Below are 17,489 nucleotides of genomic sequence, written 5' to 3'. Positions count from 1 at the left end.
CATGATGAAAAATACTATCTCCCTCCAGAGAAAGACTTGCTGAATAGTTAGCACAGATCGAAGGATACTGTTGTCACTTTCTCTATTTTTCATGTCTTTTTTTTGTGGCATATGTAATATGGAAATGTTTTATACGACATCACGTTTAAAACATATTTTACTTGCATTTTCAAGGGCTGATGGAGGGGATGGAGGAATGGAGAGAATTTAGAACTCACAATTTTAATATTAATGTAAAATTATAAAAAAACCAACTTGACATTAACACTATTCTCATACTACTACATTTTATTTAATTTTGTTGAATATTTCCTAAATATATTTTAATGTGATTCCATAGTATATTCTTTCTAAATGCTACTAATCTGACACATCTGATGTAGAGTACAGACAGCCATCAAACACGAAAATGTCTGAAACTAGTTCTTGCATAGTATATAGTTGAACATATACCTGCAAATAATCTTTAATATTTACAACAAGGGGTGACTCAAATTTTGCATGAAAATCTATCATGAAGAGATCAGCATATGACAAAGCACCAGAACATGCTATTGAATCAGCTTTGAGGGGAGTTTAGGTGTCTAGAGAACTAGACAAACAATGAGCAAGACAGGATTTCAATTCTGAGCTCAGACAATTACTGAGCAAATCATTAACTGCTTCCTTCAGTTTCCTTTGCTGTAAAATGGAGAGTTTTTACAAAAGTTACTACTTTTCAGAATTGTTGTGAGGATCAAGTGGGATAGTAATTGCAAAGCATTTAGTAAAGTGTCTGGCAGTTAGCAAAAATTATGTAAAAGTTCTCTATTAGTAGTTATTATCTTGGTAACTTCTACTCCTTCCTCCATCTTCTGGCACGTCTCACTATATTTTCTGAGTTAATTATCTACAGTTCTAGGAACTGAGTTTCTTATATATTATTCTTTAGTCCTCTTACTTTGTGGGCCAAAATTTTCTTAATGTGTTTCATTTGTCAAGGCTTTTCCTAAAATGGAAGATTGGGGATAAAATTAGTACTCCATTGGCTTGAAGAGGATGGATTTCAGAATTAGTCTCTTTATCTCCCTGGTTGTAGACTTCAGATATGGTCTAGTTTAAATGATTCCTGAGAATAAAAGCCCTCAGCAGCATTCTGGGAACTATCTCTTTAAGTATGTTATGCCCTTTGAAAACCTCAGTTTTCAACTTTATCCACAAATTCAGCTTACATTTGTCTTTCTTAAATATCGCCCATTGCTCCTAAGTGATATGCTAAGCCCAAACAAAATAACCCATTCAATCTTCTAGCTGAAATACATGGAAATACTCAATGATAACTATAGTTATAAAAAAGGAGAAGAGTCTTTTGGCAGTAATTTCCTGTAATACTTGAAGCTGACAGAAGAAAGGGGGAGAGGTTTTTTTTATTTTTTATTTTCCTATATCACATTCTCTGAAAGATTAAATGATTGGCAACTCTGGTGAAATATTCTGGTAAGGATTCATACTGAAAGGAATCCTCAGACATTTTCTCAAAATGAAAATATTGTGAAATCATTCCTTAACTGATAAAACTATAAGATAAAAGGAAAGGGAGCTATTGTGAGAAAAGTTGGAGATATAAAGCAAACAGACATTAATAAAAATATATTTTAAAGAAAAAGAAATTGAGATAAAGCTGTTGATCAATTAGAAACACATAAGAAAAAAATGAGGACAAAAGCCAGTGGGGCTAAGGTAGTATCCTCAGATGCAGAGATGACTACTTAGGGCCAAAAACACTCTTTCAAATCTACAAGTATCAAGTGACACAAAACATTAAGCTTTACCTCTGGAGTCATAAATGCTGAAGAGACAATGTTACTGTCCTCCTATAATGGAGCAATTAGTGGAAATTATATGGAAGCTCACATATAATTGACCAAAATCCACTGAGAGGTTAAATCCATTTGTATTCAGGAGAAAGAATACAGCTAGGTCCTCCAGTGGATTGAGCAATGGACTTGAAGTGAAGGAAAACCTGAGTTCAAACCGCAGGTTCATATATTACCCATTGTTTATTATTGGGAAGGTCACCTAAGCTTGGACTGCCAAAGATGCCACTTAGCTATGTCTCCAGGGGTTTTTGTAGGGATCAAACGAGATAATATTTATAAAGCATTTAAAACAAATCCTAGAACAGAATTGTATAATAAACAGTTTTTTTGTTTCCTTCATTATTACATACATACTAATTTTTAAAAGTTTTAACTCAGTACCAAGCACATAAAAAAATAAAATAAATATTCATTACTTGCCAAACTTTTTTCTATTGTATGATAGGGTAAGAAGCATGATTTTAAAATCAAAGCTATTCTTATGAAAAGGTGAATGCTGAATTTATGAAAACCTTAAAAATGCAAGCTTAAGATGAGCATTTTCATAACTTTCTGCATCTCATATTGTAGAATTTTGATAATATTTTACAAACTTCTTAAGGAATCTTGCCCTCAGGCACCAGAGCTTTGGACCTAAAACCCTCTATTCATCTTACAGGAGCAAAACAAATTGAAAAAACTTCTCAAAAAGCTTTAACAGTAGGGATATATATAATTATATATCCAATCATAAGAAACTGAACATTTGGAGAAAAGCATAGAAAAGGAAGGAAAAGGATGATAAGTGGGATCATAACAGGTCATCTCTCTCAACTCCTCCTAACCATAAGTCCCATAATAGAACTGGGAAAATATTGAAATGTGACATAAGATCATGTGTCAAATAAGAAGTCCATGCAGAACAAAAATTCAGGTATCTTTATACATGATATATGCTCTTCATACAAAGCTATAGCCGGCTATCTACAGAGCAGAGGGAAGAATAATTCAAAACTTGGTTTTTCTCATTCCATAAAGAGAACTATCAGAAGCATGTTTAGAACTTGTGCAGCTAAGATGACAGTATATTCAGCAGAAATAATGATTTCTATTTTTAAAAATTACAGAAATTCGAGATATTAGGCTATCTCCATTGAGGTGATGAGTTACCTTTCACTAGAGGTCTTCAAACGAAGGTTGGATTATAGGTAATATAAACAGTATACCTGTGGTATAAAACTGGATGGAGTAGATGAACTAAGGAAAAACTTCCCATTCTTAGAATCTATAGATCTACAATGAATCACCTATCATTTTGGGAAGAGTAAGCACTATGAGAGAAGAATACTTTTCAGAGCAAAGAAGAGAGTAGAATATTAAAGCAGTGACTACACAAAGCACATGATACAAAGTGCCTCCCTCATTGAAGCCTCCAAAGAAAACACTTTCAGAAATAAATGTTATATGGTCAGCATGTGAATCATTACCTCATTACACATCAGGAGTGAATTACTGCCCTATGGCTTTGTGATGCTAATTCATATCAGAAATCATGCTTTGGCTCTAGGGGACTGTGACTTACTGTTGGCATATGGTGCAGACTGAGATTCAGATGAATGTAAAAGAAGACACATCCAACCATTCATTCAGATTGATTCAATTACATGCTACTTCAGCTATGGACGTGAGCATTACATAATGTGAGGAAATGTTATGAGCTAATCATGTCAACATGATTGAAACTACTAAGATGAGTTGACCATTCATGGAGTTCAGAGGGAGTTCATTCATATGTGAAATGCACAGAGGGAGCTCTACACAGAGGGAAGAATATAGAGCACTTATTCAAACAGTAGCACTATAAGAATAAAATATACCCTGGTTCAGAATGGAACAGGTATTTATTCCATATTTTTAACTTTTTAAGGATGTCATGAGGGTTTTTTTTCTGGACTGTATTTTATGGATTAAATCCTCTCTTCTACTAATTCCAGTAATCAAACAGAAAATAAAAAGAATGAACAACCTCAAGAAAAACATCAATACATAGCTTCGAAGACAAGTAAAAGAAATTCTGACATTGGCTATGTGCAAAAATAAATGTATTTTTATATTTAATTTTAAGCTCATTACCTTTCTAACATGTAAGTGGCATATTTCACCACCATTCTTTTGGAATCCTGCTTTATAATTCTAATGATCAGAGATCTGGTTCTTCTTGCTCTATTTTGCATCAGTTCATAGATTTTCAAGTTGCCTTTGAAATCATCTACTTTAACTCTTCCTATAACTTGATAAGGTGTCTCACATTCATTTATCACACTTTGTTTACCTTTCTATCTCCACTCACACATTTTTTGACTATCAAGAACAGACTCTATTTTTTTGATGAATATGAATCAATTTCCTCTTTCTTTGATTTCTTGGCACTCTAAGAGTAGTATTGGTAGATTTAGTTAAGATGGCCATTGTACAGACTAAGAACATTTAAGCCATTTGGTACTTCTTTATTAAGTCATTTGACTTCTAAAATCCTTACCAAATGTGAGAATCTAAGATTACACACAACAATCATGTTAAGGGTCAAGACAATAAAGAAATTTTATTGTTCAGCCATTTCAGTTGTGGTCAACTTTTTGTGACCCCTCTTAGGGTTTTCTTGACAAAGATACTAAAGTGGTTTGTCATTTCCTTCTCCAGCTCATTTTACAAATGAGGAGCTTAATCAAACAGAGTTAAGTGACTTGCCCAGAGTCACACGACTAGCAAATGTCAGAGGTCAGATTTGAACTCAGGGAGATGAATCTTCAAGAATCCAGGCCCGCCACTCCATCTACTGTACCATCAACTTTGTCTTTTCATTTTATAAATATTCAAAATATTCAGGATACTGTCTAAAAATAGACAATTGTCCTGTAAACTACATGAAGTCTTATCTATCAAATGAGAACTTCACAATGTAAAGAATGTTTGCAACAAAAAGGAGCCCTCATCAATGAGTGGTCTTTGATGTTTGGAATCTTCATTGAGTTGTACAAGCATTGTGTGTAGGCTTTCAAAATCTGTGATAAGTTGGATGATTTCTCCTCTGTCTTATTCAGAAGGTCTTTATCTATACTGTATACATGCTCATACACCAACCTCACCCTACTGCTCTCCCACCAGAACACCCATATCCTGCATAGGGTGTACAGGTGTTCACCTGTGGTTTAAGGACTGCCAAGTTCTTTTCAGGGATGCTTTCCACTTCCAGTGTATAATTCCCACCCAACTCTCATCAATGACTCCAATAAGCTGTAGCATATATAGCAGCTACACTCCAGTAAACCATTTTGACTAAACCAGGTTGAGGGTAACCAAGGAGCCCTAATCTGGTTGGTGAATTAGGGAGGCGTCTACCCAAAGCATGTGAAAACATTCTCAGTGGAAAAGAGTTGAATGGGCTAGAAAAGGAGCCCTAAAATTGTCTGCTTCACCTAATCTGATCTTATCCTGCTTACTGCAGTAGACAGGGATCCTATCCTGCAGTCAAAGCAAACACACACACACAAAGTACTGAAACATTAACAGAGATGATTTCATTCACCATTGGAACATGTAACGTGTGCACACTTACTGACAATATGAAATCTAGTAGACCTGAAAGATAAACAGCTCTTGATAAAATAGCACTCAGTAGATGTTGCGCCCAAATAGCGACCTTCAATGAAACAAAGTTGACAAATGAAGACAAATTTAGCAAAGTTAAGGCTGGATACGTGTTTTTCTGGAGTGGTTCCCATGATGAGGAACACTGTGAAGCAACCATTGGTTTCAAAATGAAATTTAAACTAGTCAACAAGCTTGTATGCCCATCAAAAGGAATGAATGATAGGCTCATGCCATTGTCCTTTCCATGTGTGGGAAAGTGTCAAGTCCATAATCATCAGTGCCTAAGCAGCCACCATGATGAACTTTTATGACATTAAAAAAAACATTTATAAAAACCTGAGACTCTCATCATCAATATTCCCACAGAGGACAAGTTTGCAATCCTGAGAGACTTTAATGCCAGAGGAGGCACAGATGATCAGACATATCCAGGAGTCCTTGGGAAGAATCGAGACAGAAAAAGCAACAGCAATAGTCACTTACTACCAAAGACTTGTGCAGCTCTTGACCTTCTCATTACTGATACTGTCTTCCATTTATCCAAACAGAACAAAACTTCATCCTTACAACAACCACTGGTATTTATTGCACTTTGCCATTCTGAGGAGAAGAGACAGATAGGAATTAAGAGTGATGGAGGCAATTTGTGGTGCCAAGTGCTGGAACAGTCATAGACTTATCTTCTTTAAGTTAAACATTCATATTCAACAAAAAACAGAACCTCCAGAGCAAGACAACTACCATAAGACAACACCAACAGATTGGAGCACTTTTCACTGTGTTTATACTAAAGATTCATGACCTTCTCATCACTAACACTGTCTTCGATTTACCTAAATGCAACAAAACATCATGGATGCACCTTCACAGCAAACATTACCATTTAATAGACTATATCATTGTAAAAACATGTCACTGTAAGGAGATGAGATAGATAGGATGTGAGAGTGACAAAGGCAATCTGTGGTGCAGAATGCTAGGCTGATCACAGACTTATTCTCTGCAAGCTAAATATTCCCACTCAACAAAAGCAGAGCCCCCAAAGGCAAGAAGACAATGAGAAGACTTAATGTCAACAAATAGAATGCTTCTCCAAGGGGGAATAGTTTCTTAGAAGGAAAGCTGAGGCAACGCATGGTTGACAATAGTTCAGCAGAAAAAGAGTGAACAGTTTTCACAGATTTGCTGGATAGCACTGCAATTATTTATTTGGACAAGAACACAGTGAAATCATGAGATAAGTTTAATGAAAATAATGGTAAAATTCAGAAGCTCTTAAATAAAAAAGAATTCAACAGGGTTTACCAGTAAGTTAGCTCAATCACCTATGAGAAGGTATCAAAAAGAAATACATTAGAACTAACTCCATCAAAAGTAAAATGCAAGTGGAGCTTAGAGTAAAGCAGAATTCTTGACTCAGAAATAAGGTAGATGAAATTCAACACTGGCAGTAACAATCTAAAATAGTTTTATGATGTTTTGAAGGCTATTCATGAGCCAGAAACCTATAGGGCATCTTAACTATTCAGCAGTGATGGAGACACATTGATTAGAGATGAAGACATGGGCAAGGGGATATGGGCTAACACTTCCATAGTGTTCTCAACACACTGTCATCAAGCAGTCCTGAAGCCATTGACCATTTACCTAACATTGAAGCAAACCATCTCTAGACCAATTATTAACTGAGGAAGGGGTTTTGAATGCCATTAGGCTCCTCTAGTATGGTAAAGCACTTGGTGTTGATTCCATTCCACCTGGTCAGGGGGCACACTGCTCACCCCAAACCTGACTGATACATTCTAAGTTATATGGCAAGAGGAGGTCATCCCCCAGGAAGTCAAAGATTTCTCCAATGTCCATCTCCAAAGACAAAAAAAAAAACCAGGTTGTCCTGTAGGGGGGGGGTCTCTGTATTAGTCACTACTGGAAGGATTCTTGCCAGAGTCTTTCTCAATAGGCTGATCCCTTAACCTGAAAAACAGTCATCTGCCTAAGAGTCAGTGTGACTTCAGAAAGGGCTGAGGAATAGTTGATCTGGTGTTTGTTGTCTGACAACTCCTGGAGAAATGTTAGGAGAAGAACAGAGGTCTGTACACAATATCCATCAATGTGATCAAAGCCTTTGTTATTGTCATTCCAATGTTTGTGGAAGATCATGGCAAAACTTGGTTGCCCAGAGAATACATAGAACTGTGTACCAGTTTCATGACAGCAAGTTTTGGTGGGTTCTGGATAATAGATGATGCTCTCATGCTTTCCCAGTCACCAATGAAACAAAGCAGAGCTACGTGCTTGCTCCAATGCTTTTTAGCATGATATTTTCAACAATGTTGTCAGGTGCCTTCAAAAAAGATCAAAATAGCATCAAGGTAAAGTATTTAACATGAAAAGGCTACAAGCCAAGATTAAAGTGGAGAGAGAGGCTTGGGAATTTTTGTTCACAATTCATTATGTACTCCATGATGCCTCTGAAGCAGAGATACAACAGAGTATAAACCTGTTCTATGCTGTTTGTGCTAATTTTGGACTGACAACAGAAAGAAAATAGAAGTTCTCCAAAAGCCAGGATGGTATTATTCATTTTTGCTGCCACTAGTATGAGGAACCATCAATTACATCAAATAAAGAGATTTTGAATGCTGTGAATAAGTTTACATACCTTGGCAGTAAATTGCCAGTTAGGTCAGCGTTTGGAATGCTCTTCAGAAAAGTGTGGATGAGAAGAGGTCATAGACTTCCTATCAATCTGAAGGTCTACAGTGGCATTTTGGTGACCTTTGTTGTATGCCTGGAAAACCTGTACCTTCTACCTGTGCGATTCCTGCAAACTGAACTGTTTGCACTGAAATTGTCTTAGGAAGATTCTGAAGATCACCTGGCAAGATAAGGTACTGGACACTGAGATCCTTCCTAGAACTGAAGTGCCAAACACTTACACTCTACTGCAGAGAGTGCAAATCCAATGGGCTGGTCATGTTCTAATGCCAAACATATACTTGTGGAAAAGACTACGATAAGTGGAACTCACACAAAGCAAGCTCTCACACAAAGGTCAGAAAAAAACTGTTGGACTCTTTCTGAAGAAGTTCACTGGCACAGAACCACCTAGCACTGAATAAACACATCAAGTAAGGGACTGTTTTATGAGCAAAACTCAAAGCTCAAAAGAAACATGAGACACATATTTAGAGACAGCTCCCCTCCAAATATCAGTATTCACTATTTTTCCCCAACCTGTGGTAGAGTCTTTTGAACTTATATTAGACTGATCAGCCAATGTAGGAAACACTATATCTTGACCCTGACATAGTCATGTCATTTTTGGTTCTCTTTGGGCATGGAGGATGACAACCAAACAAACAAATAACACGTGCTGAGTGTGGTGATGCCTGAAGTCATACTCTAATTCTTTAAATTATCCTTTTTTATAAATTATTCTCAGAATAATTTGTCTATCTCTAAACTTTCTCTAATGGCTTATTATACATCTCAAACCAGATATCCTGTACATATCTTAAATTCAGTATAGCCAAAAGGGAACCCACTTTTTTCTTCCCGTCAATTACAGATCTTTGTAACATCATGATTACATTCGTGGGTGCCATTATAACCTCTATCATCTATACTCAAAAACAAGTTAGAATCCTTAATTTCTCACTATCACACCCCCTTTATATCTAATCATCTGCCAAGTTCTGGTATTTCTACTTTTGCAACATTAATGATGTATGACCCATTGATTATCTGATACTGCAATCAAAGAACCTAAGGCCCTCATATGATGACTATTACAATAACTCACAGCTTGTTCTACCTGTATCAATTCTCTGCCCACTCTAATCCATCTTCCACTCAGCTGTCAAATTAATGTTGAAAAAGCTCAGCTTTTACATATAATTGCCAGCTGTCCATTGAATTAATTCAAGTGATTTTTTAAGTCCAGTATCAAATATACATAAAATGGTCTCTTTGGTTTTGTTAAATCAATTTATGAACATGAAACTTTTCAAACTTTATAGTCTTCTTACACATTGCTAACCTAAGCATCATCTATGAACCAGTGACATAGGGCTTTTGCTATTTCTCCAACAAGGTCCTGATATTACTGAATCTACAACTTTTCACAGACTATCCTAATGCCTGGAGATGCTTATAAAATACAAGATACCTTACTGACAGGAAGAAGTATTAATTGGCTAGGAGGAATGCTGGGTTCTAATTCAAATTCTAATGCTAGCTTGTCTATTTCTCTAAGCATGACACTTTGCTACTCTAGTCTTCAGTTTCCAAAATCTAAAAAGGAGATTCTGTGCTAGATATTTCTGAGCTACTATTCCATATCTAACTTTCTCTGTTTTGTGGTCCTTTCTCACTGCGAAAACATGACCTTAAGAAATAAAGAGTAAGAGGCCAACCTGACATTTTCCCTGTGGAATGAGAATCACGTACCATAGCTGATTCCTCATTTGTAACACCATCTAAATGAATAGTAACCTGCCCTGAGTCTGCCCTCCTGGCCCTGGTCTCTCTCTCTCTCTCTCTCTCTCTCTAATTGGTATAGAGACAGGAACTTGTGTTATAAATCTTCCCAGAACAGCCTGATGGTTCTGACCCCTCATAATAATGCACCCTGTGCCAATTTAACAGCCTATGAAACAGTGCAGGCTGGACCCTTATTTAGATCCGGTTCAGTACCCAATCCTCCGCATAGACATCAACTCTTCTTAGAGGGTAAATCACTGCTCACACTTCTGTTATAATATTTTCAAGGGAAAGGATAATAACAGCAATACTCCTTTGTACTATGGTGTCCAATAGCACTTTTTACAACAGAAATTGACAGGATTAAAGTGTACAAAAATTATTATGCATATTTAACATCTGAGGAAATGGAGTCATGGAGATATGAATAGAATTACCTAAGATCAGAAAACTCCTACATAGAAGACATAAGACTTGAAGCCTAATTTTCTAACTGTAAAATCCAAAAATATTACTTGGATGTTTAGATTCATGTGTGTTCCTCTTGGCCCTTGAGGAACTACCATCTGTTTTAACTGGCAATCACCTTAAATCATAACTGGCATTTGGATGAAAAGGAAAGTCAATGCATAAGACTGATTATACTGATAGGTGACTTTATTCATAATGACCCATTGTTTGATATCTATACACATATTAAGGCACCATCCAAGACTCTTCACAGCTATAAACTTTTTTTCAGACTACTTTTCATAGTGTTCAATGCTACCAAAACACATCTGCAGGTTATTTTTTCTTTCCATACCTTTGCATATGTATATTCACAGACCTTAAATAGTAAAACAATTTTAGTTTTAAGGTAGAGGTGTGTGTGCGTGCGTGTGTGTGTCTGTGTGTGTGTGTGTGTGTGTGTGTGTGTGTGTGTGTGTGTGTGTGTGTGTGTACAGGTAGAAGTCAAACAGTTGTGGGGGAAAATATTCATCGACTCATTTTTCTGGAATGCACAGAAAACAAACATGGAAAGACAGAAGGCAACATAGAATAGCAAGATAGCTTAGAAACTTGAGTTAAATTTCTTATATACGTAAAAAGAAAATTATTTGCATAATAGCTTCATGATTTCATGCACACTAAGGGTTTTTGTTTACATGGTATAAAGAAATTCTCATTTTAATAATAGTACTCTGAAACTTTAAAAGAATAACAGATGAATCAGAATAGGGGTAGTAATGGGAAAGCTACAAGTAGGGATCTATGCTGAAAAAAATGATTAAATTTAACGAAGTCAAGACAACAGTAGGTAATGCCATATGAGAAAAAGGGAATCAACGTGCAGGAAATCATGGATCAAGGTGAGTACAGAGAAAAATTATTAGACCAATTTAACCTTAATGAAAAAGCAGGTCTACTGGCTTAATGTGGGATTACAGGAATTTTCTTGTATGCCCATTTCCCCAGTCTCTGATTCTTTCACACTATACTCATCCTTCTCCATAAGATCACATTTTCTCTCTAATTCACTCACCCTTGTGATTTTTCTTCCTGTCTGGGTAAGGAAATGGGAATGGCGCCCTATCAAAAGTATTATATGCATTTCTTTGTTCAGTGGGAGAAATTTAAGATCTGAGAACCTATAGCTGTTCCCAAAGTAACATGTATTTTTCCACTAACAGTCCCTGAAAACTGGAATGTACTTCCTCATTCTCCTTTGTGACTTGGAATGCCTAGAGTCTACAAGAGTATACCCTAAGTGCTACTTTGCATAACATGGCTTTTATAGCAATCCCAGAATCTAGTATCTTTCTCCATATCCCCATGAATATCTTGAGTCTTTTTTGTGTATGTTTTCTATACAGCTGTATAGGTACATTTTGTCTTTTCCTCTATTGTGACAAACTCACTGTAAGATCTCTTTCCATTAATTATTTTATATAACAAGTACCTAACACATTTCTTCACATATGATATGTGCTTAATTAATGCTTAAAAATTAAAAAAAAAATTCTTATCAACCTGCACAGGTACAATCTAGAAGACGAATTCAGGTAAGTCACTTGAACAGTGAAATATTTTTGGCAACTTGTTGGAAAGATATCAAAAGCTGGAAGATCTGCACCCTTAACTCAGGCCAGTTTCGAAGAATATGAGAACTACTGCCAACACCCCACTGTACTGAGCTCCTGTTCTTTTACAATGTACCTGTCTTCAAAAAGTACACAGTAAGGGAGTAAATGACAATGCACATCACCATGTATTATGACTGGCTCCAACTGCTGCTTGAAAATGACATGGGTAGTAAAAAAGAGGAATTCTCTAATCTTGCTTGATAGGAAGGAAAGATAATGTAAAAACAAACAAAAGGAAAGACAAAAGAAATGCATTTTGTAAAGAAGAATATGAGACGTATATGACACAAGAGAGGTAATAAAAGATACCCTTCAAATGCTGGATCCAATTTTACATACGAAATGGAAAAGACTTTATAAAGTCCTTACAATATGACAACACTGAGGAAGGTGTTGGAGATAACAAAACAAATAGGAATTAGTCATTGAACTGTACTTCTGCAAGTACAAAAATACGGAGAAGATAATTTCATAGAAGAAATTATGTAGGAAAGCTATTAATAGGCAAATAAGGTCCTGAATGAAAAGCAGGAAAGAAATTCAAAGTTCATGCATGAAGACAAGATCACTCATTTTAGAGAATACACTGAAAGTACTAAGACTCAGGTCTGGGACCTGAATCCAGGTCCTTTGATACCAAATGCAGAATTTCTTTTGTCATGCTAGACAGCATATTGAATTTCTCTATATCAAAACTCATTCAAAAAGTACTAGGGGAGTTCTAATAAAATCATACATTGAAAACCTTGGTAAAGTAAAGAATCTATTTATAAATGAAATAATCACTTCCTATTTTATTTGACAGGTAATCTCAGTTTTCTTCTGTGTTAAAGACTTAGGGGAAAACAACTGGGGACAAGAGGTGGCAGAGCAGACAGATGCCAACAGCTACCAATTATACCTTGGCTTATTTAAGAGTAGGAAAAAATCTATGTCCACAGTGCTGGTGTCAGAGTAGTATTAGTGATAGAATCTAGCCCATGGGGTGTGGCAAGGTGAAAAAATGCTTCAGTGGAAGAAATGCTTTCTATAAATTGTATCAGTAAGGATTAGACATGTGAAAAATCAGATCAAAAAGAATGACAAATAAATAGTAACAACAAGAAGAGATAAAAAATTGTTTTTATGAAAATTATTGATAACTTTAGTTCAGTTTGATCATATGTGAAAGAAAGAATCATTTAAGAAGAATAAATCTAGGTATGTATAAGATGTGAATAAAATGTGAATCTGTGAGGAGTTGAATTTCTGGGTGTTAATCGAGAAGCGGCAGCCTGAGGGAAGAAGAGAAGTTTGATATGAAGCAACATGGAACTCATGTATTACATACTCTAAATTCTGTGAGGAAAATCAGGGGTTAGATTGGGAAGCAATGATGAGTCGCCATTAGTCAAATTTGGTCTCTTAACTGGATGACTGTTTTCTGAACTCCCTGTGATTATTAGATAAGATATTGCACAGGAAGAAGGATGATGAAGCAGAGCTCAAGGAGGGAGTCAGCATGAATGGACACACCAGAGTTTGCTAAACATAAATGCTGTTAAGAATTTAAGGGAATAATTACATTGCCTAATAAATGTAATTACAAGTATTTTGGACAGAGAAAATCAAACACTGCAAGTTATTTTGCCTATATGAATAGAAGTCTACAATCTGAGTCAGGTTCAAATGCTTCCCCAGATATTTATTAAGCTGAAATGCTAGAACAGTCATTTAACCTATCTCTACCCTAGTTGACTTATATATGAAACAAGAAAATTGTACTTGATGTGTTCCAAAATTCACTTGCTGTGCTAAATTGTGGTCCTACAGTACCATAATGACCTCCTTCACAAGCTTTAGTACCTGACAGAAAATAACACCTGGCATTGAGAACATAATAACACGTTTTTAATTGAGGAAAGCTATGGGGACAACATTACTAGTGAAATTAGAAGGGATTACCTTGGAATTGGTTGTGTCTTTAATACTGAAGAAGAATGATTTTGACAGTTTCAAAAGGTAATATATTTACTGATAATACAATGTCTCACTGAACATGTGATTCTTAGCATCAAGCAGAAGACAAGTCTTCCCACTATAGTACTTAACTAAATGTTTATACAAGAAAGCTCTCTTGAGGGTTGGGAAAATGTAGTGTTACAGAAAACTTTAAAAAAGTGTTTAAAAAAATGAGTTCCAGGGGACAGGGCCAAGATGAAGGAGTAGAAAGACACATATACTCTAGCGCTTCCCCTACAGCTCACAAAATACCTGTAAAAAATGACTCTCAACAAATTCTGGAGCAGCAGAAGCCACAGAACAACAGAGCAAAGGAGATTTCCAGCCAAAGGTAATCTAGAAGACCAACAGGAAAGGTCTATCTCACAGGATGCTGAGCAGAGCAGAGCCCAGCCCATAAGTGAAGCTTACTCTCTTCACATATGGCATAAGGAGGGAATAACATGCTCACTAAATTTGGTATGAAAATCTATTTTACATTACAGGAAAGTAGGGGAGGAGATGACAAGTGAGGTAAGGGGAATGATAGAAGGGAGGGCAAATGGGAGAAGGGAGTAACTACAAATAAACAGTTTTGGGAAGGGACAAGGTCAATGAGGAAATAAAATAAACAAGGAGGGATAGAGTAGGATAGAGGGCAATATAGTTAGTATTACACAACATGATTATTATGGAAGTCTTTTGCAAATCGACACATATTTAGTCTGTAATGAATTGTTTTCCTTCTCAGTGGGGATAGGGAAGGAGGGAGGGAGGGAGAGAAGTTGGAATTCAAAGTATTAGAAATGAATGTTGAGAATTATTATTGCATATAACTGGGAAATAAGAAACACAAGTAATGAGGAATAGAAATTCATCTTGCCTTACTAGAAAAGAGAGAAGATGGGGATAAGGGAAGGGTGGGGTGTGATAGAAGGGAGGGTACGTTGAGGGAAGGGGTAATCAGAATGTAAGGTATTGTAAGGTATTAGGGGGTGAGAGGAGGGGAGAAAAATGAGATGGGGAGAAAAACTAGACACGTTACAAAGTGATGTAAAAGCAATTAGTATTAAAACAATTGACTCAATTAATTACTGAGACTAAATCAGAGACATCTTTAGTTTGAGGAAAAGAATTTTAGTTTAAGTTTCCAAGAGGCAGGTAACCTCGAGTAAAATCTGGCATTGGTGGAAAACTTAAGGTTTTAATGATAAATTTGATTTTATGATTGTTACTTAATCAGGAACTAGAACATGTAAAGAAAGACATGTAAGCCACTTAAGACTTGCCTCAAAAGATGTTCCTTAGCCAATGTGAAATTATAGTCATATCTGAAACCTGGTTATTGGAAATTGCTACTTTAAGATTCTATGGGACTATTAAGTGACTGTTCTTCTGAGTCTAACTCCAGGTATAGATAGCAATTGAGGCAGTCTAAACCTCCAATCCATGATGCCAGTAAGCCTGTGAGATGCTGGTATGAAATGAAAAAGGTGATCTCATGGGAAGAGTGGGAGAGTGGCTGTTCAGCCTGAGCTGAGGTAGGACTCTCCTGACTCAATTTCCCCACTGACACCTGGCAGACTTAAGCCTGACTGAATGCAAGTTGACAATCTATTCCTGCCTGGAATTGACATGAAGTTGGGAAATATTGGTTCCCTACAATGTCCCTGCTCTTAGTGGCAATTTCCTATAGTCATAAGGTTTGTAAGCTTACTACCAGATCCATTAAATTATAGATTGTTGGTAGGGGAATATCCAAGGTTAAGTCTAAAATTAACCTGTTAGACTTAGGACTTTAGACCAACAACAATAAATTAGGGTCCTTTAATTCTTAGCAATAGTGTGGAGACAATCAGGTCAAGGGTCTGTGAAGTTAGCATGTACAGTTTTTATTTGTATCTCAGTTGGTTAATGTTAAAGAAGAAAATTCATTTGTGGTTTCTATTGTAAATGCTTTAAGAGAAGTATCAACTGACCAAAAGTTGGAATTGTTTTATGTGATATGAACTGTATTAAAAATGAAAAATAAAAAAATGAATTCCAAACCAGAAGAGCACCATGTCCATAAAAATCTAAAAGATTTGATGAAATACATTGGACTTTTTTAATTATTTAATTGATCATTAAGAATTTATTAATAAATATTATATGCAAGTCACTTTGCTCACTGAGAGGAAATAAAGAAAAGCAAAAAAAAGTCTCAAAAGCTAAGTTTTTTTTTAAATATACAAAGAAAAACACAATGAATCTCATAGAGGCACCCTGTAATCTCACTCAAAAACCCCAATTATGTATTCACTGCTCCTGTAGGTAGGAAGGGAGTAAGAAATAAAGATGAAATAACTGACAGTATCTCAAGGGTGAACAGGGGATTGCAGGAGGTAAAGGAGAATTATAACTACCTATAATGGCCAATTATCAATCAAAAAACATTTATGAATCATCTAATATGTGCAAACATTATTCTAGACACTAGTGTAGGGAATAAACATGTGATTTTGTTACTAGATGGAACTTCTGAATGAAAAAACTCTATCTAATGAGTTGTCATTATCTCTGCAAAGTTTCTTCTAAATAAGAATGGGGGTAATACAGTGGATAGAGCACTGGGCCTAGAGAGAGGAAGACCTGAGCTCAAGTCTACCTTTGGACACTTGAAAGCTGTATCACTCTGGGTAAGTCATTTGACATATTATTCTCATGTATAAAATGAGGCTAATAGTAGCACCTACCTTGAAGGACTGTTGTGAAGAACAAATGAGATAATAACTGAAAAATGCTTAGTATAGTGACTGGCATGTAGTAAATGTTATATAAATGTTAGCTCTTAATGTAAGAAAATTTCTTCAGAGACTGAGATAAGAATGACTTAAGAAAGGTCACACAAGAAGCAATGTGTCATAGGTAAGACTTTAAAACATTTATATTTGTTTCTCAGGCTATCTCTCAACCCAATATGTCATGCATGACAATAAGAATGCAAAGGAAAAAATGCAATAGTCTGAAGAAACTTAGATTCTCTTAAAAGAGATAACATGCAATTATATAAAAATTTTACAATAATTTTACAATTATTAACTGAGGTTAATTCTAGAGCAGTAACAAAATGTTTCTGCTCATCATGTGTTTCTCTTCTCTTCTATTTTAAGGAAGTTTATTTCATAAGAAAACATCCCAAACACTAAACAATCAAATAAGAAAATTCCTAACATTTATCTCTTTGTAGAACTGGACAACAAGTTATGAAAAAGGGCATGTTATTTTCAGGACTTCCTTTCACTCATTTGAATAATTCAATAAACATTTATCAAACACTGACTTGCGTGTTTCACTGACAGTGCTAAGCACCAGGGATCGACAGAAAGGCAAAATATATTCTATACTCTCCAGGAGCTCACAATGTAAC

General features: G+C 35.8%; 1 protein-coding gene across 3 annotated transcripts in view; it reads right to left on the bottom strand.

Moving 5' to 3' along the window:
- FSTL4 (follistatin like 4) overlaps positions 1–17,489 on the bottom strand; it is a 785,658-nt gene that overhangs the window by 519,756 nt on the left and 248,413 nt on the right. For 2 of the 3 annotated variants that reach the window (XM_072629961.1, XM_072629962.1), the window contains exon 4: positions 5,973–6,089. The exons of the other annotated variant lie outside the window; for it this stretch is intronic. In XM_072629961.1, coding sequence (XP_072486062.1) covers positions 5,973–6,089 — 117 coding nt within the window. The remainder of the gene's footprint in view (positions 1–5,972; positions 6,090–17,489) is intronic. 3 annotated transcript variants of the gene reach the window in all.

This window comes from Notamacropus eugenii, chromosome 1, assembly GCF_028372415.1.
Source record: "Notamacropus eugenii isolate mMacEug1 chromosome 1, mMacEug1.pri_v2, whole genome shotgun sequence".
NCBI lineage: Eukaryota > Metazoa > Chordata > Mammalia > Diprotodontia > Macropodidae > Notamacropus > Notamacropus eugenii.
Note: the sequence above shows the minus strand (reverse complement) of the source record. Positions and strands in the feature narration are given on the sequence as shown.